The sequence below is a fragment of the Cervus canadensis genome, chromosome 29, assembly GCF_019320065.1.
Source record: "Cervus canadensis isolate Bull #8, Minnesota chromosome 29, ASM1932006v1, whole genome shotgun sequence".
Taxonomy (NCBI): Eukaryota; Metazoa; Chordata; class Mammalia; order Artiodactyla; family Cervidae; genus Cervus; species Cervus canadensis.
Genome location: NC_057414.1, coordinates 5,401,616 through 5,427,144, shown reverse-complemented (window position 1 = coordinate 5,427,144; position 25,529 = coordinate 5,401,616). Strand labels below are relative to the sequence as shown.

General features: G+C 38.8%; 1 protein-coding gene across 32 annotated transcripts in view; it reads right to left on the bottom strand.

The window, feature by feature from the left end:
• The window catches only part of DLG2 (discs large MAGUK scaffold protein 2), a 2,236,304-nt gene that overhangs the window by 771,435 nt on the left and 1,439,340 nt on the right, over positions 1 to 25,529 (bottom strand). For all 32 annotated transcript variants that reach the window (XM_043451476.1, XM_043451478.1, XM_043451480.1 and 29 more), the window contains one exon: positions 10,771 to 10,821. In XM_043451476.1, coding sequence (XP_043307411.1) covers positions 10,771 to 10,821 — 51 coding nt within the window. The remainder of the gene's footprint in view (positions 1 to 10,770; positions 10,822 to 25,529) is intronic.

The following is a 25,529-nucleotide window of genomic DNA, read 5'->3' as shown; positions in this document are numbered from 1 at the left end:
GCTGGGCCCCTGTCCCACATTGCTTCTTGGGTCTTTGTTTTCCAATAATCTCAGGACCTAGTATCTCCATCATGATTCTGAAGTTTAGAGCATCCCTGAGTTAGAGCTTTCTTTGCCAAACCTCCTTAACCATCCACACTGTGTTGACACATAGGTCAGGAAAATAGATTTACTCTGATTAGAAAACTCATTTGGGAATAGTAGAATTTTGCCATTTTTGTGCAAGTCTTTCCCGTTGCCGATTTTTGTCTAAAAGCTGTTAATTTTAGAATCAGATGTGCTTGCAATAGCATCAGATGTGCCTGTGATAACCAGGAGCATGTCAGGAAAAGCTGAGGGTCACAGTATAACAAGTGGTTTCCAGAAGGAAATATATTGGCCAGTTTAGATGATGTGAGGCTCAGGGTAAGGAACTGGGAGCGGGCACTTGGTAATATTCCTGTGACAGATGGTTTGTGGGGTGAAAGAAGGGAGATAAGTCAGCCCGGAGCTATAAAGAAAAATGGAGAAGGCTGGAGTCAGCAGCTGAATTTCAGCTAAAGGCATTTTGTGGCCATTCATCTAAATCAGGCCTTTGAGGTATGTTTACCAGGTAATCCTCAATCCTGAGACTTTGATGCTTACATCTGAAGAAAAGTTAGATTAATGACCCCCCAAATGTCTGTAAACCATATTTCTCACAGTAAATTTTTTTCCTGACATCTGAGGCCAATGTTTAACACTGCAAAGCTCTTTCCGCATGGACAAAAAACTTGCTAGCTTCCAAATCAGAAAAGTTTCTAGACAGTAGAGACTTAAATTCATAGGCCTGTCGGTAGGCATTCTCTTTATCTGCCACTTTTTTCTGTTGTTGTTCTTTTATTTCTTGGGAGTTGAAACACAGTCATGGGTTACTTTACAGGAGATGCATGCGTAAGCTTTGGGGTATTAAGGTTTATTGCAACGTGCCAACACTATTCCCTACCGGAGAGCTCAGCTTTATGACCTTACCTCAGTGGTGGGAGACAGGGTTAGACTTTAGAGAAGATAAATCTAAGCAAGGTGACATTTATTTTGAGAACAGGCTATGGCAGCCTGAGTCTAGGGCAGGACTTATTCAACAACTTTCAGAGTGATAGCTAAAATATAACACCAAGATATATTTGCATAAATACACTTGGCAGGTTATGGATGCCAGATTTGAGCCAGTCTGGCTAAGAAGAATTTAAGGGGAGGTCTCACGTAGCCATTGAAAAGAGAGTGGCTGTCCGGTTGGGTCTTTAGGGTAGATACAACATAGAAATTGGATGCTGCCAGTGTGTTCTCTCTTTATCTCTCCCTCTTCGTTCATGTCTGTCTCCATCTCTCTTTGTGGGAAGCCTCATTTTCTCAGAGGAGCTTGCTCCACGAGGCAGGAAATTCATATGGTAACTACTCTTCCTCTCATCTCTCAGAACTCTACTGCACAGTTGGAATGCAACACCTCTCCGTTCCCCAAACTCCAGTGTGAAAAATCCTGAGGAGCGCTTATATTTGGCTTAGTCTGACTCAGGTGTCAGCCTGTAAACTGTACATCTAGTCCCCAAGAAGAGTTTTTAAAATAAAGATCTCTCAAGTCCCACACACCCAAGATTCTGATTCATTCAGTCTAGGGCATGGTTCAGGGATCTGTGTTATAATTATTATTATTATTTTTTACTAGCTTGCCAGATAATTCCAATGAGTAGCTCTAGATCAATCAGCTGTGTGACCGTGGATGCTATGACTGGCAGTGGTCCTCAGAATGACGTGGATGGAATGGGCAGAGAAGCAGTTCCCCCAAAGAAGAAGAATGTTCCTCCTGCCCGTTCTAATGTACAGACAAAAAAAAGAAAAAAAAAAAAAAGCTAACTATTTCATATGTAGAGACTGGAAGTGAAAGATCATTAGAATAAAATATTTAAAAGCATCTGAAGCAAATATCATAGCCAAAAGCTATTGAACAGAAAACACTAACTGCTTGTCTAGCCAGGAGCTAAATTCTTGTGAACTAACAAAGAAAGGAAGACAGAGCTACAAAAAGTCTGGAGTTATTCTAGAGGAAGCTATGGCTGCAAACTCAGGGCAGACTCCATTTATATACTTAAAATGCATTAATAATTGGGAACATATACTTTTTGGAGATCACTTAAGAAGCTTATCATTTGCCATTAAAAAAAAAAAAAAATCCCTCTCCATTCCTCTCTCTCTCTCTCACACACACACAAACACACACAGAGAAAAGCAGAAGCATACATCTGCCACTTGACCTAGGCCTAGAATCATGGCCTAAAGTTAACCAACAGTGACATCTTTGAAAAAAAAGAATCAAGCTTAGATAAAGGTGCATTTATACACTTTATAAAAACTAGTAATATTGAGAATCTATGCTTTCCATGAACTATTTAAGGCATTTTACACATGTTATTTCTATTTTTCACAACAGTGGTATATGACAGATACTAGTACTACATTCATCATGAAGAAAGCTGAGGCTTAGTAGGTTAAGTCATTTGTTCAAGGCCACATAGAAAATGGCTGGTTCTGGATTCAAAAGGAAGTCTGAACTCAAAAATTGTGCTTATTTCGACTGCTTATGTGAATCTACTCTTGTTCTAGAAAACTTGCAATACCTTCCACAAAGCCAATAACACTTTGATCAAAATTCACATATATTAAAGTAAATATTTTTACATCTAAATATACACTTACATTTGGATGGTATCTATATCTGTAAATATACATATGTGTGTATATATATTTCAAACACACTAAAACATACACTGATAATTGCAAATGTATAACATTTAGAGTTTAAGAAGATTATCTAGCATTAAAATTATTTAACTAAAATAGAATAAGACTGTACTATAGCTGACTATATGAAATCCCATCAAATATCTTCAGGACTCTGGCTTTTTAATTCCTGTTACTACTAATTTGAAATAGCTACAGAGATCCAGAAGAAAACCTGAAATTTAGAAACCTAAAGCCTCTATATTACTTGAAGCAACAGACCCTTAATTCCATTTGAATTTAGGAATTTTCATCTTCATGGAAACTCGACAGCGTGAGATAAATAAATTTGGCCTGATTCAGACATCCAAGGAATTTCTAGTTAATTTGAAGCCTGGATGAGCCTGGAGAGTTCACCAGTAGACAACTTTAGTTGGTTACTGCTTACCTGCAGTTTACAAATACTGTTTAAAAAATTCCCAAGTTATCCACCTGACATCCCAAACTCAGTTCATCTGCAGGAATTTTCAGGGTGCCATAAGTCAGTCAATTTTCTCTGCCCTATAGATCTGTTGATTTTGGCATGGATCAAATAATAAGTAACAAAATCAATGATTTATACTTAGGAATATGGCTCAGCTCTTTTTTAAAGAAAAAATGCAAAAGAATATCCCCGACGTGTCAGACAGAATCTTCAAATAGTGTCACATGGCCATACATTCTGCAGCTGTCAGGAAAACACTCCAAATGTTATTTTTCTTTTTTTGGAGACTGTGGTAGGGGTCGGCAGATGGTCAGATAGTCACTTCAACATCTCTGCTAAACTGTAGTCATGCATGCTGGTCAGGGTTATGAAGGCATGATGAATCTATTATCCATGCTGGGTCAACTCTCTTCTCTTGATACAAACCATATTAGGGGTACATAACCTATTAATTTCATATATGGATAATGGAGAAATCACTCAGAGGCACAGACATTATACTCAGCTACCTTTATTAATGTCACAGGAGTTGAGGGTGTGAGAAAGTTTTGAAATATCACAGGTGTCCAGGGCTGAGAGGCCCAGATTGTGTAAATTTGTTGGACTGTTGTCTAGGCATCTTTGACATCTTTGCTCTCTCTGGCATTTTCTCATCCTACAAAACACCAGAATCTGTTCTCCTAAGATTCTTAAAATATTTTGAATCATCTCCTCCATCACCACCATTGGCAGAATTTAGTCATTAATTTTATGTCTTAAACGGCACATCAGCATTGTCTCCTGAATCCTGTACACCCAATACTGCCGCTAAAGTGATCTTTTTCAAACACAAGTATGATTGTGTCACTTTTTTCTGAGTAAAATTTTCCAAAGGCTTGCCATTGTCTCCAAGATACAATTTAAAATTTAAATGTTACCCAAGGCATCTATGTTTCCAGTCCTTTCCATCCTTCCTGCCTGCTTTCTCTCTCTCTCCGAGTCTCACTTTAAAACTTGAGCCACAGTCATCTTGAACTGTTGATACCTGCAGTTCCTTGAGCATGCTACTTTTCCATAGACCCTTGAACATTTACACTTGCTGTTTCCTGAGAGGTCCTCTTCTCCTTCCTTGCCCATGGCTAGTTTCTCTTCACCCTTCAGGTATAATGCCTCAGAGGAATTCTCCATTCTGGGCCGGGCAGTCACTGCATTCTGTTCTTCATTATGCTTTCTGCCCATTTACTTCCGTGTCCTCCCCCAGGTGGTGAAATTCTATGAAACAAGGGCTGTGCTCAGGGCCCTTGTTCAAAAAGTGTTTGACACCTAAGTGTCCATAAGACAGGTGTGGGATTCATCATGTGCGGCAAAGCAGCCAATGCATCGACTGATGCTACTAGAGGGAAGGAGTCATCAACGTGCCCTCAAATTGTGCAGTGGTTCTCCCTTTTCTTATAATATTGTCATAGGAATATAAAGAACACTACAGTAAAATTCCTTCCATCAAGGAACTCACATTTCAGTGGAAAAGACATTTTCTTCATCATTTAGTGTGAGAAATTCTCTACTTGTGTTAATTTATGCAGGGGAACCTTTCCCAAGAGGGGAAGTCAAGAAAAATTTCTTGGAGGAAAAAACACTTGAGCTTAATTTGGTGCAATTTAACTCAGCAGCAATGAGCTTAGGTTTTCATGTCTGGTGGGCATGGAGCTGAATCCTAGTTCTATCTTTGACTAACGCTGTGACTTTTGACATGTGACTTAATTTCTGAGTTTAATTTAAACTCATTTAAATTATGAGTGTCCTAATGTGTTAAATGAAGTTAGCAATATCCACCTCACAGGGATGTTACTAAATGTGATTAGCTTATTACTAAATCAAATGTTACAGAGATGAAATGCATCAAAAATGTAAGCTGTAACACATATAGCAAAGACAGTAACTTCCTTACTGAGCTCCTTTGTTCAGTCATGTCCAACTCTCTGAGACCCCATGGACTGTAGCCTGTCAGGAGCCTCTGTCCATGGGATTCCCCAGGCAAGAATAATGGACTGAGTTGCCATTTTATACTTCAGAAGATCTTCCCAACCCAGGGATTGAACCCACATCTCTCACATGTCCTGCACTGGCAGCCCGATCCATTGGATGTCTAACATCAATTCAAGTAATGGGGAGAAAGAACAGGGAAAGCCGGTATGAAAAGAATTCTTGTTGGATTGATGGAAATTGTTCATTGAGACTGAGAAGCTAGGTTTTAAGCTTCCTCGGCGATCCTATAAATAACGCTTGTGAGAACTATCAAATTAGCATGAAGGAAATGTTAAGAATAATAAAGATGCATGCTATTCTAAACCTTTATATTAACTCCTTTAACAATCATAAGAGAAGGGATAGGCTACCCACTCCAGTGTTCTTGGGCTTCCTTTGTGGCTCTGCTGGTGAAGAATCTGCCTGCAATGCAGGAGACCTGGGTTTGATCCCTGGGTTGGGAAGATCCCCTAGAGAAGGGAAAGGCCACCCACTCCAGTACTCTGGCCTAGAGAATTCCATGGGCTGTATAGTCCATGGGGTCTTAAAGAGTCAGACACGACTGAGTGACTTTCACTTTCAATCATCACGAAGGCCTAGGAAGTGGTTATAAATAACTTAGTCTCATTTCCAGATGTGGAAATTGAGACAAGAAACGTTAAGTACTCAACTCAAAGTAACTTGACCAGTAAGTGACAGAACCAGAGTCAAACACAGGCCATGTGTCCCTATTTCACTGTATTTGTAGTGGCTGAGCACAGGCATAAACCACAATAGTCACTGAATGCATACTACATTCCAGATACTGTTCTAGGCAAATTGGATGTAGAGTTGCCCATATATTTACATATAGTATATATTTAAGGAGGAGATAGATGTTAACAAAGTAAACAATACATAAATACATAAATAAATACTATAAATTTCAGATGTTAGTAAGGACAATTATATAACAATAAAACTATGAGAACGAAAAAAAAAGTGTGATGGGGAAACTGCACTAACTTCAATGGAGTACAAAGGGGAGATTTTTCTGAGGAGGCGACATTTGAGTTGCTATTTCAATGATGAAATGAGCAAATCTTATAAGGAGCCGAGGGGAGATTTTTGCAGGCACACAGAGTATCATACATAAATGCCTCAGGTGAGAAAAGCCTGGCATTTGAGGGATGATGAGAAAGTCAGCGTGGTCAAAGTGAACTATTCTAGGAGTTGACAGTTAGGCCATAATATTGGGGAAAGCAGCAGAGGTCAGATTATATACAGCCTTGTAGGTGATGATAATGAGTGTAATTATCACCTCTTGGAGGGTTTTAGGAATAGAAGTGGTATGATCAGGTTTCTCCTTCAAAAATCACTCTGGCTACCTTCTGGAAAAGAATGGGCAGAAGCAGAAGCTATTACCGTGGCCCAGGCATGGCGTGATATTGATTTGGACCAAGATTCAGCAGAGTGCTAAGATGTGACTGATTTTCAAATATATTTTTATGGTAGCACCAATAGGACTTTCGCTAGATACCAAGGGAAAAAGAGTAATTATACAAGACTCCTCAATACATTATTTTTGGCCTGAATTACAAGGAATAGTATAGAGTCAATGAGTTCAGATAACGAATATTAGGAGAGAAGCAGCTTTGGCCCTGAGGACAGGAAGTACAGGGAAATCAGGAATTCTGTTTGGAATATATCAAATTTGGGTACTAGGTTTCCGGAGCATTCCAACATTTAGAGGAAGAACCAGCAAGGAGACTGAGAAAGGGCACTGACGAGATGGTAAATAAGCAGGAGAGGGCTTTGTCCTGGAAGGCAAGAAATTAAGGAGGAAGGAGGCAGTGAGAGCTGCAGCCAGTGCTGCTGAGAAGTCAGGACTGAACGCTGAGGTGTGTATTTAGCAAGACGGAACTTGCTGTGACTTTGACAGGGACCGTTTTAGAGTTACCATGAGGATGAAAACACGAAATAGGTTAAAATAAGGAAAGGAAGTACTAAAGTGGAGTTAAGGCAGACAGACAGTGTTCTCAGATTTTTGGTTAAGCTCAACAGAACAATGAGGCAATAATGGGTGAGGAACACTGGGTCAAGGGACACATTTTTTTTTTTTTTTTTAAGATGAGAGCTATTATCACGTCTAAATTAAATTTATCCAAAAAATAAATAAATAAATAAAAAGCAAGAGAGAAACTGATATTGCAGGAGAGAGAGGAGAAAACTCCAGAAGCAAATTCCTTAAATGGACAAGAGGTTATGGAGTCCGGGTTACAAGTGAAGAGCTGGCCTTGGAAAGAATCAGGGAGCAGAGAAGCACACTAGTGAATCTCGTGGTAGGAAGTAAGGTGGTGTTCCTCTGATGGCTTAGATTTTCTCAAGGACATATGGAGAGAAATTAATAGTTAAGAGCGAGGATGAGGGAGGGGGTGTTCGAGATTTGAGGAGATGAAATGAGACAGGAAACTGTTTTCCCAGAGACGGAGAAAAGGATTTTTCTAAAGAGATTGCTAAGAACTGGTTGGTTGTTTTGAGAGTTCGTCTGAAGCCAACATTTATAAATTTAAAGTGAGATGACTAGGTCCTTCTCTTGCCATGATTAGTTGCCCAGACGCTGACATGGAGTAATCAGGAAGGTGTAAGTTTAACCACGGTAGGTTAACAAGGGCTGAGACGACCACAAAGAAAGAGAGAGGAGAAAAAATGCTGAGTGTTTAAGAAGGAAAATTAGCGTGATGGACCAGGGAACAGAGGCCAAGGGGAGGAGGAAAGTGAGGGCATAAGGGTGAAAACAGAAGGCAAACGGTGATATCCGAGTCAAGGTCCCAGTGGGGAGAGGAGGAGTACTAGAATAAATGACAAGGACACAGAGAAGGTGATGCTTGACATAGAGGTCTTGGGAGGGGTACAGCTAAGAGCAGGGAGAAGGTTCAGAGTGTGATTGAAAACCTTAGGGCAGGAAGTGAAGGACGGGTGATGCCATGCAGGCTCATGAAGCGAGTGCGAACACACACCAGGACCCACCATTGTCTGACTCATAGAGAATGTTCTACCTCACATCACTGCTAGCATCTAACTATTTCTGACCTATAAAACCAGGGTAACTAAATGGTGTTACAGTCAAGACGTATCTATGTGTGGGGTTCAGGGAGACAGAGGCTGACCTCATAAGGGTGAGATCTGTGCAGTGCAAAGAGATCCTATGTTTAGAAGGCACTGCCGTTGTCATCTTCTACTGGTTTTTAAACAAAGGCCTCCCACCTTGATTTTGCGCTGCATCCTACAATTTATATAGCTATTTCTGGACAGATGAATTAGTGATTTAGAAGGAAAGATATCTTCTCTTTCCTCATTTGGGTTGATTTTCCATAAACCTCACTTTTATCCGTTTAGCATGCCTTTAAAACAGTTTATCAAAGTTCATAATGGATGTTTTAAAGAACCCTGTCAAACACTTAACTTTTAATGCAAATTTCCTTTTAAAGCCACCGACAATAAAAATTAGGCTGGAAGTAAGAAATGACCTAACGAAACTGAATAATTAGTAAACTAAAAAAGAAAAAAAATAATTTTAAATGTAGATCTAGAGTCTGAATTCATGCTTGAATGAGAGCACAGAAAAAAAAAAAACTTACATTTTTATTTCTTAATATAAATGTATTACATGTTTCCCTGGAGGGGAAAATGGCAACCCACTCCAGTATTCTTGCCTGAAAAATCCCATAGACAGAGGAGCATGGTGGGCTACAGTTTGGAAGGGTCACAAAGAGCTGGGCATGACTGAGTATCTGAAAACTCTCACATTGCATGTTTATTATGGAAAGTGTAGAAAATAAATACAAACAAAAAGAAGTAACTAACAATTACCTCAAAATCCTTAACAAGAGCTAATAACTTTTAACATTTTGGTATATATCCTCATTATGAATGTATATTATGCATATACAGATGAAGGTGAAAGAGGAGAGTGAAAAAGCTGGCTTAAAACTCAACATTCAAATAATTAAGATCATGGCATCTGGTCCCATAACTTCATGGTAAATAGATGGGGAAACAATGGAAATAGTTACAGACTTTATTTCCTTGGGCTCCAAAATCACTGTGGAGGTTACTGTAGCCATGAAATTAAAAGACACTTGTTTCTTGGAAGAAAAGCTATGACAACCTAGACAGAATATTAAAAAGCAGAGACATTACTTTGCCAACAAAGGTTCGTATAGTCAAAGCTAAGATTTTTTCCAGTAGTCATGTATGACTATGAGAGTTGGACCAGAAAGAAGGCTGAGCACTGAATAATTTATGCTTTTGAACTGTGGTGCTGGAGAAGACTCTTGAGAGTCCTTTGGACTGCAAGCAGATCAAACCAGTCCATCCTAATGGAAATCAGTCCTGAATATTCACTGGAAGGACTGATGCTGAAGCTCCAATACTTTGGCCACCTGATGCAAAGAGTCAACTCATTGGAAATGATGCTGGGAAAGACTGAGGGCAATAGGAGAAGGGGGCGACAGAGGATGAGATGGTTGGATGGCATCATCAACTTAATGGACATAAGTTTGATCAAATTTGGGAAACAGTCAAGGACAAAGAAGCCTGTCCTGCTGTAGTCCACGAGGTGGCAGAGAATCAGACATGACTGAGCGATATGGGGCAACAACAACAAACGGCTGCTCCAATTTCCAGGCCCACTCATGGCAGTGAATGTTAACCTTCCTTTTAAATGTTTTGCCAATTGGGTTGAGAAAAACTTTAGTATCACTGATTCTTTGTTTAATAATAAGTCTGAGCAAGGTTCTGGATGCTATTGGCCTTTTCTTCTTTGATGAAGGTCCTGTTAATACCTTTCAGTCACCTTTTTCTAGGCATTCTTTGGCCTTTTTCTTATTCTTCTCTAAAACACCTTTATATTTCAGGCTTATGGTACACAAAATTTCCCTAATTTTTCAAACCTTTGCCAAGGCCTGAACAACATGTTTTCAGAACTCTGCAGGGTTGCTGTGTTTTTCTCTATGAGGGAGGTTTTAAAATCCATACATATTATTTTAAACTAAAAAAAAAAAAAAAAGAAAAAGCATGGTAATGGTAGTTAAGAAGATCACATTAATATCACATAAATGAAAATACAGTATAACATATCTTAAAATGTATAGCTAAAGATTAATAATGAAAACAATAGGAAAAAAGTATTGATCCCTGGGTCAGGAAGATCCCCTAGAGAAGGGAATGAAAACCTGCTCTAGTATTCTTGACAGAGGAGTCCATGGGGTCACAAAGAATCGGACACGACTGAGCAACTAACATTTTCACTTTCACATCACACAAGCTCACTGAATACTTGGCTTCCCCTATTCATTTCTCCAAATCCTAGTCATGCATTATACATAATGAAAAATTCAGGTAGGTTGGTCAGCTTGTCTCCATGCCTTCCACTGCAAACATTTCATTAATATTTTCATTGTGAGTGTGTGTATAATACACATTTGCATATTTTCCCAAGACAACCCATTAGAAAGCAGAATGTGGAATGCAAGATTAGGGTTTTGGATTATTGGATTTTTTCTTACCCTTTCCAATGTAATTTCTTCAAACTCATATTCAATTTCTGTCCCATTGACCTGTAAATAGGAAAAAAAATAAAGAAAACTATTAAATACATTTTGAGGAGGAGAGAGCTGCATTTTAAATAACATTAGGGGGTTAAATTGCATCCTGGCTATGAATAAACCACACTCTATTGATGTTTGTGACTGTATGTTCTCTTCCAAATGAAATATAGTTCAAGGTATTCTGAAATATGACTGAGACTCTACAAACAAAACACAACACAACACAACAAAAAAACACTCACTGTATCCTTCAAAATTTCTTGATGTTTGGGGGAGAGAAAACAGTATAAAATATGTACTGTGAGTTTACAAAGAGAAAGCCATCTAGGGTCATTGTTACAGTTACAAGGGAAATTTTTTCCTAATATCTCTCAATTTTTCTGTGGATAGATTCTAAAATATGACCTTAAAAATCAGTGGTAAGGGCAACACAACCATATTACATTTTTGGCTGTAAAACAGCATTAAGAATGACCATGTTAGATAAAGAATGCCTTCTCTTTATTGGTTCAAGCTCGGGTAATTTATCCCCATTATCCTCCTGTTATATTTGTTGAGAAGCCCTGAGCCATGTAACCATGGCTTCAGTAGCAATGAGAAAGGAACAAACCAGGACATGCTTGAAATTCCTAGTGAGAAACCATTTTAACCATCCAACCAACCCTTAAATTGATTCGAACTTAGAGAAACACATGTTAAATATAGTCAGGCAACATATAACATATGACTTAGATTTCAAGTGACATGAATACAGAACACATGAAGAGCTACTTTAAAATAATCTAACAAATATTAAATTCTTTTATCTATCACAGATCCTTCTCAGCCAGGCAAAATTTCTGAGCAAGGACATTCTTGAATTGGCTATTTTTGGTTGTTGTTAGAATATGTCTCAGCAACATTATTAACATTTAGAAATTAGTGAGAAAAAACTAATTTTCAAATAAAAATCTATGATTTTTATAAAATTCTAATTTTACTTTACTGTCCCTTCTTTAGAAGAGTTTAAACATAGTTCTTGCATATTAAGAGCTTTATGGAGGCAAGGACCAGGCAGTCACATTACCTAGTGGAGCCTGACCAAAAAAAAAAAAAAATAAAGAAGGGAAAAAAAGTGAATGGATGAATAACTGAACTAAGTAAATTATTTACCCGATTTATAAACAGAGGCATTTGTGGGTTCTCTTCCATAAGGAATTTGAATATGGTATCACTAACTGAAGGTATAATCATAACTATAATCAGCAAATATAAAGAACAATAGACTTTACTTATATGTGTCCACCAGTCACTTAGAGCATGTTTTTGATTTTCTAATTATATGAGCTAATTGGTGAATCACATTTTATTGTGTTACTACATTATCAAACAGCCCGAAACCAAATTTGATTTTCTGGGCTTCAGCAACTTAATGCCTCAGGGAAGAGAACTTGATGATGTTAGCACTAAGGTTTAGCAACTTTACAGTTTTTTAAATTTTATTTTTCACATGTAAAAATCAAAGCTCAAACTCCCTGTATGTGTGTTCCCATATTAATTCTTTTTTTGTCTTTTTTTTTTTTTTTCAAAACTGTTTTTAGTTGACAGAGGGAAGTCAGAAAGGGAAGGCTGAGTTAATGTAATGTGTTTTAATTCTCACAGTATGGCTCCATGAAGCTTTTTTTTCACTTCAGTGCTCTCTAGAGTGGAGCCCTTCAGAATACTAAAGTGCTGCAAACTGTGGTGGGAAAAAAAAAATTCAAAGAGAAGAAAACAACAAGCCTCTGATAATAAATATCAGAGGTGAAAATTCTGTTAGGAAATGCATAAAAGATAAGAATATTTTAGTGACATACATTGCATAGTTGGGGGTCTACCAAAATATTGCTTAATATTTGTATGATCATATATGCTGAATTATAAATCCTAGAAGCATTATTTACAGATATCCAAGTTTGTATTCAAAAGTTCCCCAGACAGCTATATGAACTATTGATGGCTTTACATTTATTCCATGGGTCTTTAGTTTTCAACCTAAGAAAGCAATGTCATTTGCCTAATTCAATAGTACCCAGGATCTCTTTATAGGAAGGGAAAATGACATCCAGGTGGGGATGTAACCTTCCTTTTAAAAGAAAATATTCCATGACTACAACTGGATCTAGTGAAATTCTAAAGGAGTGAAAGGATTTTAGCATAGGTGAGACAATATTTCAAGCTTTAATTGAGGAGCATTTAAAACATGGAATAACAGGAAAGATATTTAAGAGGTTATAGAGTTTACTGCTTCATCACTAAAAGAGCACAATCTACACTGCCTGAGGACCCCTAAGAAAGGAAATCCTACACTGACCCTGGGCAAAGACCTTGGGGAAAAGAATGAAATAGAAAGAACTAAGATTACTTCCATTTTAAACATAAGTGTTATAAAAGTGGACTGTGACATTTGTGAACATTTAGTAGCTTCCCAGATAGAGCTAGTGGTAAAGAATCCACCTGTCAATGCAGGAGATGTGAGAGATGCAGGTTTGATCCCTGGGTCAGGAAGATCCCCTGGAGGACATGGCAACCCACTCCAGTACTCTTGCCTGGCAAATTCCATGGACAGGCTACAGTCTACAGGGTCACAAGGAGTTGGACATGACTGGGCAACTGGACCACAAGCAGCACAAATAACTTTTCAGAGGAGTATACCAACTCAACTGTCTTTAAATGCTTTTTGTTCACACTGGCTTAGAGGAATAGGTGCTCTCTGAGTGGTAAAGAGACAAAAGGTATGAACAGTAATTCCCTCCTAGCCTTTACTTTGTGTATTCTTACTCTGAAAAACCAAGAAAAACTGTCAGGAAGGGCCTCCCATCATCTTCTGGGGGGTTTACAGACAATCTATTGTCTCAACTTGCCTTGATGGTCTCACACTACTTCCAATCAGTTTAACAATACAAGCCATTTACTTAAAAAGAAAAAAGGGGCGGGGCGGGGCTTTGGGGCTTCCCTGGTGGCTCAGAGGTAAAGAATCAGTCTGCCAATGAAGGAGACTCTGGTTCAATTTCCGGTCCAGGAAGATCCCAACATGCTGAGGAGCAACCAAGCCCTGGCACCACAAGTACTGAGGCTATGCTCTAGAGTCCGGGAACCACAACTACTAAGCTGCAACTATTGAAGCCAGCACACCGCAACTATAGAACAGACCCAGCTCTCAGCTGGGGAAAAGCCCATGCAGCAACAAAGGCCCAGAACAGCCAAAAATAAATAAAATCTTTTTTTTTTTTTTTAAAAAGGGGGCTTCCCAAGTGGTGCAGTGGCAAAGAATCTGTCTGCCAACACAGGAGATTCAAGAGACGTGGCTTCAATCCTTGGGTCTGGAAGATCCCATGGAGGAGGGCATGGCAACCCACTCTAGTATTCTTGTCTGGAAAACTCCATGGACCGAGCCTGGCAGTCTACATTCCATGAGGTCACAAAGACTTGGATGAGACTGAACACGCATTCAATTTTGGCTTCCCCAGTAGCTCAGCTGTAAAGAATCCCCCTGGGGGCTGGTGCACTGGGATGACCCAGAGGGATGGGATGGGGAGGGAGGTGGGAGGGGGGTTCAGGATGGGGAACACATGTAAATCCATGGCTGGTTCATGTCAATGTATGGCAAAAACCACTACAATATTGCAAAGTAATTAGCCTCCAACTAATAAAAATAAATGAAAAAAATAAAATAAAAATGATACACACTGAAAAAAAAAAAAAAAAAGAATCCCCCTGCAATTCAGGAGATGCAGGCAGGAGACTGGTTTGATCCCTGGGTTAGGAAGATTCCCTGGAAAAAGAAGATGGCAACCTACTCCAGTATTCTTGCCTGGAAAATCCCAATCCTTGGAGTCACAAAAGAGTCGGACATGACTGGGCAACTAAACAACAACAAATAACATTCTTCCTGGAAAATGCTGCAAAATACAATTTTTTTCTTGACTAACAACATTTCCTGTGAGATTTAAGCACCCTGGTAATGTTTTATGTTACTGATGTTTGCAGCCTGTACAGATGCATGGAGATGGTTCTGGTTAACTCAGCTCCGGCTCTGACCTCAACCAGCATCGTCTCTCCACCTGGAGAAGTGAGAGGACTGGCAGCTTTCTAGACGCGGAGGGTCAGTAGAGTAGATGGAAGTTCCCAGTTCTAAAATGTGTTTTTGTTCGGATACTTGATTTTTCTGAACATAATGGTTATGGAGTGTCAGCCGGTAGGTTTCCAGGGTGGCTGGAAAACCAAATTGATGCCACACATTGTCCTGTCTTGTTCTGAGCATCTAGCCTTCCTGGCCTCAGATGGAAGTTAAGACAAGAGCATAACCTATTCAAATTCAAACTTGGTATTTAAAATTCTAATTTCATAAACTTTGAATACTTTATATATGTTTTTCTCTCCCCAACAGTCTTTAGTTAATTTCACTGCTTTTTCTTTTTTTTCCCTTCAGTGCTATAGTAACCACCTGTCTGGGTGATAATATAATTTGATTTGAGATCTGTTTTTATCTCTTGAAAAGAGGTTTTTCATGAATAAGACATGTGAACTATTCCATGTTTTAATGTTCTTTAACTGGAATCTTAAGTAACGATTTCTTTGAATTTTTTGTTCGTGTCTATAGTGTAATTTCATTGAAACTAACAGCATACTAAAATGTCAGATGAATGAATTTTATACATCCCCATATCACATATTAAAACAAGTGCTGAAACACAAATATCAAAGTGTTGACTTCTTAGGACAAAGCAACTCTACCCAATGAACAAGTATTGAGCTTGCATGATGTGCCAAGGGATGTGAGAGGCACTGGGAAAATAAAGATTTTAGTATATTATTCCTGTTCTCAAGAAACATACAGTCTTTACAGAGGTACCAAACACAAACATTAAAACCTCACAGACGTGAGATATCTAATATACAAAATAAAGAAGTGAATTTGAGCCATAGCCCCTCTGTTGCCACATGCAAGAGCTATACAGATCTGTTTATTATTTGCTGTGTATACATATTTGATTCCTCAGTAGTATGGAATATGTCAGTAATGGACTAATTCTGCCCATTTTAATAAGTGATTATAATACAGGAAATAAAACTTAGCTCAATCTTTTAGTTTTTAGCATATAAAGCTGAGTGATGAATTTCAACAATAATTTAAAGGTATCTATGACAACTGGCTTAAAAATAAAGAGTATCTATCCATATACTTATGCCATTTGTGTATCTTTTTTAAAATTTATTTTTTAATTGAAATATAACTGCTTTACAATGTTGTGTTAGTTTCTGCTGCACCACAAAGTGAATCAGCTATATGTGCATGCAGGGTAAAACAATGAGATAATTATACACCTATCAAAATGTCTAAAAATAAGAAGAGAAATTCTGGTTACAATAGCACATGATTATCTTTATGAAACTGTTGAGAAGAATAAATGAGAGAACACATCTTAGCTGCCTGGCGCATAGTAGGTATTCAGTAGTGAGAGTTATTCTGATGAGTTCTGGATTAACAATCTGCAGGGTCACAAGATTTATTTGATCAAATATTGAATATTTACTCATTCCTCTCTCATTGTGGCACAGGAGATCTTTGATCTTCACTGTGGTATGAAGGGTCTTTAGTTGTAGCATGCAGACTTAGTTGTGGCATTTGGGATCTAACTCTCTGACCAGGGAGTGAACCTGGGCCCCTGCATTGGGAGTGAGTTTGGAGTCTTAGCCACTGGGCTCCCAGGGAACTCTCTGTGTTTTCTTTTTAATATTCTCTTGCCCAGTTTGACCATCATGTTGCTCTGTTACTGGCACTCACTGTACCAAGGGTGGCTTCCCTGATAGCTCAGCTGGTAAAGAATCCTCCTGCAATGCAGGAGACCCCAGTTCAATTCCTGGGTCAGGAAGATCCCCTGGAGAAGGGATAGGCTACCCACTCCAGTATTCTGGGGCTTCCTTTGTGGCTCAGCTGGTAAAGAATCCGCCTGTAATGCGGGAGACCTGGGTTTGATCCCTGGGTTGGGAAGATCCTCTGGAGAAGGGAAAGGCTACCCACTCCAGTATTCTGGCCTGGAGAATTCCATGGACTGTATAGTCCATGGGGTCACAAAGAGTTGGACATGACTGAGTGACTTTCACTTTCCCAAGGTGGATCTCATTGCATTCTTTGTATCTCCATCTTCATAGGGATACAAGACTTTATTTTACTCTTTTTTTTTTTTTTTTTGGTACCCCTGTAGCTTCTGGCACCATGCCTTCTTCATAGTATCTTTCTAGAAGAATCTTTAGAATCAAGTCACATGAGAACTCTAAAAATTGCATTGTTACTGAATTCTTCTCTACTTGGCAGCCCCTAACTGCAGTCTTTTCCTATCAAATAAGGCTTGAATTCCTCTCTACATCTTGGGAAAGTTTTTATACACATGCATGAAGTGGTCAGTGGTAGTTGCTCAGTCATGTCTGACTCTTTGTGACCCCATGGACTGTATGTACCCTGCCAGGCTCCTCTTTCCATGGGATACTCCAGGCAAGAATATTAGAGTGGCTAGCCATTCCCATCACCAGGGGATCTTCCTGACCCAGGGATAGAACCCACATTTCCGGCAGGTGGATTCTTTGCCATCTGAGCCAGCAGGGAAGCATGCTGTTAAATTAGTAAGTTCTAATTTAAATACTGAATATGTGAATTAAAACATGATCTAACAGTTATTGAGAACCTACCATGTGCTAGGTTTGATAAGCCATGGAGAGACAGGCATGAATGAGATATGACTCCTGTCCTCAAAGAACTCACTCTTAGCAGAGAGAGACTAATGAATGATAACAGGCAACAAAGTGATATGACTGCTGTGTTAATGCCTTGATTATAGCAGTTGTAGAGACCACATAAAGGAAGGGACGTGTGACTGTACCTAGAGGCTGTCGAAAAAGGTTTCATAGAGGAGGTGGTATGAACCAAACGTGTTCAGAGGCAGATGTCCATCAGAATGGGAAGGAAAGAGATGAGCCTAGGGCATAGGGAACAGCAGGAACCCCTTCAGAATGCTCTGTGAGGGAAAGCACTGGCCTGAGCATCATTAAGACCTGTATTGTAGTCTTGATTCTGTGGTGTAACATGCTGGGTAACCCTGGCAAGGTCACGGTGCTTCAATTTTCTCATGCAGATGGATGATCTCTGGGGTTGCTCCCTGCTCTGACCTTCTCACATCAGGGCTTTTCCTCTCCATCTACTGTTGAAATCATATTTACTTTGCCTGTCACTTTGGTCAAGGTGCACCCAACCTTGACTTAAGGGCTTACTGAGGACTTTTCTATTAATTCTCTCTTCCAAAGATCCCAGTCGACAACCCATAATCCTACCAGCTAATATCTCCCTAATCTCCAGGTACTTCAGGCATGTCCCTTCTCCTTGATCTTGTAAGCATCAGGAAGGAAACTAGCTGGCAGGATCAGCTGGTCTCCTTAGCTCCACTCAAGGACGTCACCTTCAGCACCTTCCCCATTTATTCTTAAAGATCTCAAGTCCACCAGTAGAAACAATAGGTAGCTCTTTACCTTTGAAAAAGGAAAATAGGGAGAGTTTTGCTCTACCCTCAATCCAAAAGAAAGAACTGAAGACTGATATTCATTATCTACACCACATTGAACTTTACATATCTCTGTTGAATGGATGAAAAACAAGCACTAAAAAAGTGATAGCTAATAAACCAGCATGGAAGCTCTAATCAGGATGACAGCATCATTAAACAAAGCCTGGAGGTTTGTCCCACACAACTAAGCTGTCCATCACTTTCTTTAATAATGTCCCTCCTTCCAGACCATTTCCACTGCCTAAAATTGTATCTGTTCTTCATTTTAAGAGGAATTATTACAGAGAAATTAAAAGCTCAGAAGATGGACTCTAAAAGTCCCAAATTCCAATTGCAGTTCTGTCACTTATAAGCTGTTGTAATTCATCTTTGCTAAGCATTATACCCATTAGTCTAAGTGTTAATATTCTTTCTTTAAATAGCAGTAAGCAAAAAATTTTCTGGTTAAATTTTAGTGAGCATCTATTTTAATCTAAAGCATGTATCTGGTTATTTTATGAATACTATTCAATTATAATGAGATTGGTTTACAAATATGCAACATAAGCTAAAATTAGAATACATAACATGTCTTAATGACCTGGATAACCACGACAGTGTGATTACTCACCTAGAGCGAGACATCCTGGAGTGTAAAATCCAGTGGGCCTTAGGAAGCATTATTATGAACAAAACTAGTGGAAGTGATGAAATTTCAGCTGGCAATTAAAAATTCTAAAAGATGATGCTGTGAAAGTGCTACACTCAATATGCCAGCAACTTTGGAAAACTCAGCAGTGGCCACAAGACTGGAAAAGGTCAATTTTCATTCCAATCCCAAAGAAAGATAATGGCAAAGAATGTTCAAACTAATGTACCATTGCACTCACTTCACATGCTACCAAGGTAATGTTCAAAATCCTTCAAGGTAGGCTTCAATAGTACATGAACAGAGAACTTCCAGATGTACAAGCTGGATTTAGAAAAGGCAAAGGAACCAGAGATCAAATTGCCAACATCTGTTGGATTATAGAAGAAGCAAGGGAATTCCAGAAAAAATCTACTTCTGCTTCATTGTCTATGCTAAAGCCTTTGACTGTGTGGATCACAACAATCTGTGGAAAATTCTTAAAGAAATGGTAATACCAGACCACTTTGCCTATCTCCTGAGAAACCTGTATGCAGGTCAAGATGCAACAGCTAGAATCAGACATCAAACAATGGACTGGCTCAAAATTGGGAAGGAGTATATCAAGGCTGTATAGTGTCACCCTGCTTATTTAATTTATATGTAGAGTACATCACAAGAACTGTCAGGCTGGATGAATCACAAGGTGGAATCAAGATTGTCGGGAAAAACATCAATAACCTCAGATATGCAGATGATACTGCTCTAAAGGCAGAAAGTGAAGAGGAACTAAAGAGCCTCTTGATGAGGGTTAAAAAGGAGAGTGAAAAAGTTGGGTTAAAACTCAACATTCAAAAACTAAGATCATGGCATCTGGTCCCATCATTTTATGGCAAATAGATAGGAAAAACTGGAAACAGTGACAGACTTTTTTGGGGCTCCAAAATTACAGCAGATGGTGACTGCAACCATGAAACTAAAAGACACTTGCTCCTTGGAAGAAAAGCTATGACATACCTAGACAGCATATTAGAAAGCAGAGACATCACTTTGCCGACAAAGGTCCGCATAGTCCAAGTTGTGGCTTTTCCATTAGTCATGTATGGATGTGAGAGTTGGACCATAAGGAAGGCTGAGATCAAAGAACTGATGTTTTGAATTGTGGTGCTAGAAAAGATTCCTGAGAGTCCACTGGACTGCAAGGAGATAAAAGCAGTCAATCCTAAAGGAACTCAAGCCAGAATATTCATTGGAAGGACTGATGTTGAAGCTGAAGCTCCAATACCATGGCCACCTGATGGGAAGAGCTGAGTCATTGGAAAAAACCCTGAGGCTGGGAAAGATTGAAGGCAGGAGGAGAAGAAGATGACAGAGGATGAGATGGTTGGATGGCATCACCAACTCAATGAACATGAGTTTGAGCAAGCTCTGGCAGATGATGAAGGACAGGGAATCTTGGCATGTTGTAGTCCACGGGACCAGAATGAGTTGGACACGACTAAGTGGCTGGACAACAGTAACAATCATAGAACTTCATATTTTTAATTAAAACTCACAAACTACAGAAATAACTGCTGATATTCTTAGTTAAGATTCTAATTTTGGTAAGATAACTATTCTTATTTACCTGAATGTGTTCTTACCAATAGGCTCTGATTTCAAATTAAAGTTATAATCTTAATTAGACAAACTTCTGAGTTCAGTGAACTGCTAAATCATGTACTAAGTTGCTTTAGTTGTATCTGATTCTTTTAGACTTATGGACCATAGCCCACCAGGCTCCTCTGTCCATGGGATTCTTTAGGCAAGAGTACTGGAATGGGTTGCCATACCCTCTGCTTCAGGGGATCTTCCAGATCTAGGGGGTCACAACCCCATCTCTCATGTCTTCTGCATTGGCAGGCAGGTTCTTTACCACTAGCACCTGCTAAATCATTGGTTTCACCAAATATAGAAAAAAAACAGTATCTTATAATCTGTTTCATTCTTTAAAAGTTTTCTTCTTATTTTGTCATTTCCTCTTCCTTTGTCATTACGACTTCATAACACAGAAATTTGGGGCTAGAAAAGTGATCACAGACTTACTAATTACTATATATCTTTTTTATTTAATTAGAAACCACAGATTAAGTGACTTTTTAGTTGTAAAAATGTGATAATTTTTCACGGTATTTCTGTCAAGAGAAATCAAGGAAGACAGCTTAAGATTCTTACATGTGTGAAGAGTCATTTTATATGTACAAAGTTGTCTTGATTCAAGGTTTCTGTATAAAAGGAAAAATATAGTCACTTAAGTTCAGAACTGGATTTGCCTCTGGTTTGGAAATGGCACATTTCTTCCCAGCTTTGCTCCCTTACTTCGCATGTTTTGCTGGATGGTGTAATAATAGGTGCTTTGAATTCTTCCATTTGGCTGCAGTCTGATGCAGGCTCTTTTGTTAATTGGGGTTTAAATGCTCCGTAAGTTTGAACATGCTCACTCCTCGTGACCCCATGAACTGTAGCCCACCAGGCTCCTCTGTCCATGGAATTCTCCAGGCAAGAATCCTAGAATGGGTTGCCATTTCCTTCTCCAGGGGACCTTCCAGAACCAGGGACTGAACCTGGGTCTCCTGCATTGCGGGCAGATTCTTTACCAATTGAGGTGCCAGGGAAGCTCTCTGAGAGCAGTAAATGACATTCAAAGCATAATCAAATAACAGTTAAGAAAGCATCACAATACACCAGACATTTGACCACTCCCAAATACAAACCACCTGGTCAATGGCAAGCAAAGTGTCCAAGAGAATCAAGAGCTCAAAACACATACCCAAAAGATTTAGAAAAAGCAGAAACAGAGTGAGTGCTGAACCACAATATAAGATTTTACAAATATGATGATGTTAGCAGATAGTTGAGGGTACTTTTTTTTATATTTGGGTATAATGACAACTACAGTGTGAAGCAGATTATCAGTTATCCATTTCTTCATCTTCTCCTTCTTTCCTTAATTCCCTGCCATCTTGTTTGTGTTCCACCACCACAGAAAAGCTGAGCTCTTGAGGGTCAACAAAGTTCCATATTTGAATAAACTGATTTTTTCCTAGCTTTCATCCTTCCTGGTTTTCAAGCAGTATTTGACAATCTGGAGTGTAACTTAAAATTCCCCTTTTGTCACATAGTTGATATTCTTGCTGGTCCCCTTCCTACTTCTCCGTCCAATGTAATTATATCCATTTCCCTTCCTCTTGACAGATATGAGTATTCATATCTGCCCTTATTGTTGTATAATCTTTACCTGAGTTTTCATCTCACTCAACTTGATTTTTTGAAGTAAATGCCCTAGAATCACCTCAGTCTCAATAAATCTGAAATAGAACTAATCATCTTGCCTAATTATAACCATCAGTTTCTCCAGCCTACTCCCTATAGGGAGAGAATCCTATAAAAGAGAATCCTCTTTTTCATATATATTCTGTGTATTTCTTATTCATACCCAACACCCTATTTTAAGACTTAGAATATAAGTTTCTTAGGATCATTGATATAATTTGCTAAAAATATTTCTGTCTCTATCATTTTTTCAAATCAATCTAATGTTCACATCCCTTGAGATTTTTCTTTCTAAAAAGCAACATTTCCACCATGTAATTTTACTGCATGAGCAGCTTTAATTTTTCTTTATCTTTAAAGAACATTCCAGACTATCTACCAGCTGTCCCCAACCTACTTGTCTAGCTACAGATCTTAGATCTTATCTTCAAAAACATTTTCTAGCTAAGTAACTAAACTTAAATAAAATACATCCTCTCTTTGGTATCTTTATTAATGCCATACACTCTATCATAAATGGACCACCCAGGTGGTACAGTGGTATAGAGTCCGCCTGCCAATGCAGGAGACATGGGTTCCTATCCCTGGGTGGGGAAGAGTCCCTGGAGTAGGAAATGGCAACCCAGTCCAGTATTCATGCATGTCATGCTGCACCTCCACCATAAATATATTTATTGTATGCTTATTAAAATATTAATTTATAAAAATAAGTTTTGAATGCCTAGAATTTCCCAGGTACTAAGTTAGGTCCTAGGGATAGTCCTTATCCCCATAGAGCTATTTGGGGATATGGGACACTTCCATTTACATCAGCCAAAGGCTGTCACTTCTATAAAGTCAAAAAGACTTTTCTTATCAATCTTCTGAAAATCACTACTCATCTTCCCCATGCTAGCAGCAATAATGATACTACTATGACTACTAGTATTAGTACGACAACTACTGCTCCTTTTCTTAAGTATCTAATACATGCTAGGCACTATGATAAACTGATCTAATAATTAAATAGAATCCTGGGAGGTAGACATTTTAATGTTAATTTTACTATCGAGAAAGCCAGGTTTCTAAGCTAAGCAACTTCGCCAAGGTTTTACAGTCATAAAGGGAAAGTGAAAGTGTTAGTCACTCAGTCATGTCCGACTCTTTGCAACCCCATGGACTGTAGCCCGCCAGGCTCCTCTGTCCATGGAATTCTCCAGGCAAGAATACTGGAGGGGATTACCATTCCCTGCTCCAGGGGATCTTCCTGACCCAGGGGTCGAACCTGGGTCTCCCTCCTTGCAGACAGATTCTTTACAGTCTGAGCCAACAGGGAAGCCTGAACACAGTCATAGGTGACATAAATTGGGACCATCTTGTTCATCTTTCTCATCACTTAGTAATGGGAAGCATATGCTCAATCCAAACTTGTGGAAGAAAATTAAAGGAGAGGTTCTAAGGAGAGAGGAAAGAATGGGATGTACCTAGAGCTTGAATCAAGGGAAGTTTAATGTTAAACCACTGATCTTTCTCCCTGGTCATCCAGACCTCAGTCTTTCTCTCACTGTACCTGTGGTCTTCCTTATAGTACAGTTCTTCACATTGTGCTTTATCTTTCCTGATATACTGTCCTCCTGATCAGATGAGACACTGTAATTTAGATTTTTTTCTCTTGTGGCGCCCACAGCAGTCATTTCATAGTTATTGAAGAAATAAATCAATTGCACTTTATGTTAAGAGATTTTATTTGCCATGGATCTTTTAAAATCTCTTTGTATTCAAAAGTCCTACTTACCATTGTCAGTTTGCAAAGGAATGAACCTGCTTTAATTTCTCTCTAATCATTTGACTTCAAAGCTTGCTAACAATAAGCTGTCTCCCTTTTTCATCTGAATATCACAATTTCAGCATCCTTCAACATCAATCCATCGATCAACAAATATTTGTTGAGTGACTCTCCCTACCTTCTTTATTAGTTCATGTGATCTCTTTTAACCTGATTTCAAAAGTACGTTAGTATCTTCATAACCTTGGAAAAGAGCTACAGCACTTTATCACTCTGCTAATTCATTTGCTCTTTCATCAAGATCACATGAAGAAGTTTTTTAAGTTCTGTGATTCTGGGGAAATGCTTTGGTTCACTTGTTATAAAACAAACAAACAAGAAAGGTCAGATCAATCTCTCTGGATCGGATGCTAAGGGAGAGCATTCTGTTGCTTTGTTATTTCACTTTTCCTGAAGCACTTAGGGCTTCCCAGATGGCTCATCAGTAAAGAACTTGCATGCTGATACAGGAGATGCAAGTTCAAACTCTGGGTCGGTAGGATCTCCTGAAGAAGGAAATGGCAACCCATTTTTATGCTCTTGCCTGGGAAATCCCATGGACAGAGGAGCCTGGTGGGCTACAGTCTATGGGGTCTCAGAGTCAGATATGACTTACTGACTGAGCACATGCACGAGGCACCTTAGGATTATGACAGGGAACTGACTATTAATGCTGTTCCTCGCCCCACCACCCTGCCAGCTGATAGAATATGGAACCTGGAAGGTTTCAAGTTGTCTATATGTAACCTTTTTCAGAGTATGCTAACAACAGTATTAATCATTAACATACTATATTCACATACATTATTATTTGCTCCTTGTATCAATTCTAGGTGGGTCAATATCAATATTTGAATATTATAGATGGGTAAATAGCCCACGGATGATAGATAAATTGCTTGAAATTGCTCAGTTGGGGTTTTGATATAAACCTAGGTTTTTGGGACTCTGAATCTAGAGCTGATTCCATGACATTATGCTACATGCATAGGTTTTACTCTAAAAGTGAGAGATAACCCGGCTGAATTATATGAAATTGTTGATGTTTAATTGTTTTTAACTTAAACAATTCTGCAATTCTGCACGTTTCAACCTGAGAGTTGAAAATGACTTAGTATGGTGAGAAGAAGCCAGAATTTTAGAGTCAAGCTGTCTGGGTAAACAGCATGATCCTCTCACACTCTAGCTATAAAACGTTGAGTGAGTTACTTAACCTCTCTGAGCCTTGGCTTTCTTATTTACAAAATAGATGGCAATTATACTTATAGGGTTGTACAAAAATTGAATGACATAATTTTGTAGAAGTTTAGTGTTTAGCACCTAGTAAACTCTCAAAAATACTAGCTATAATTATTCTGAAGTTTTTCCAAGGTCTGTGTAGGCATATTTAAATCCTGCCTATTCACTCTTCTAAAGA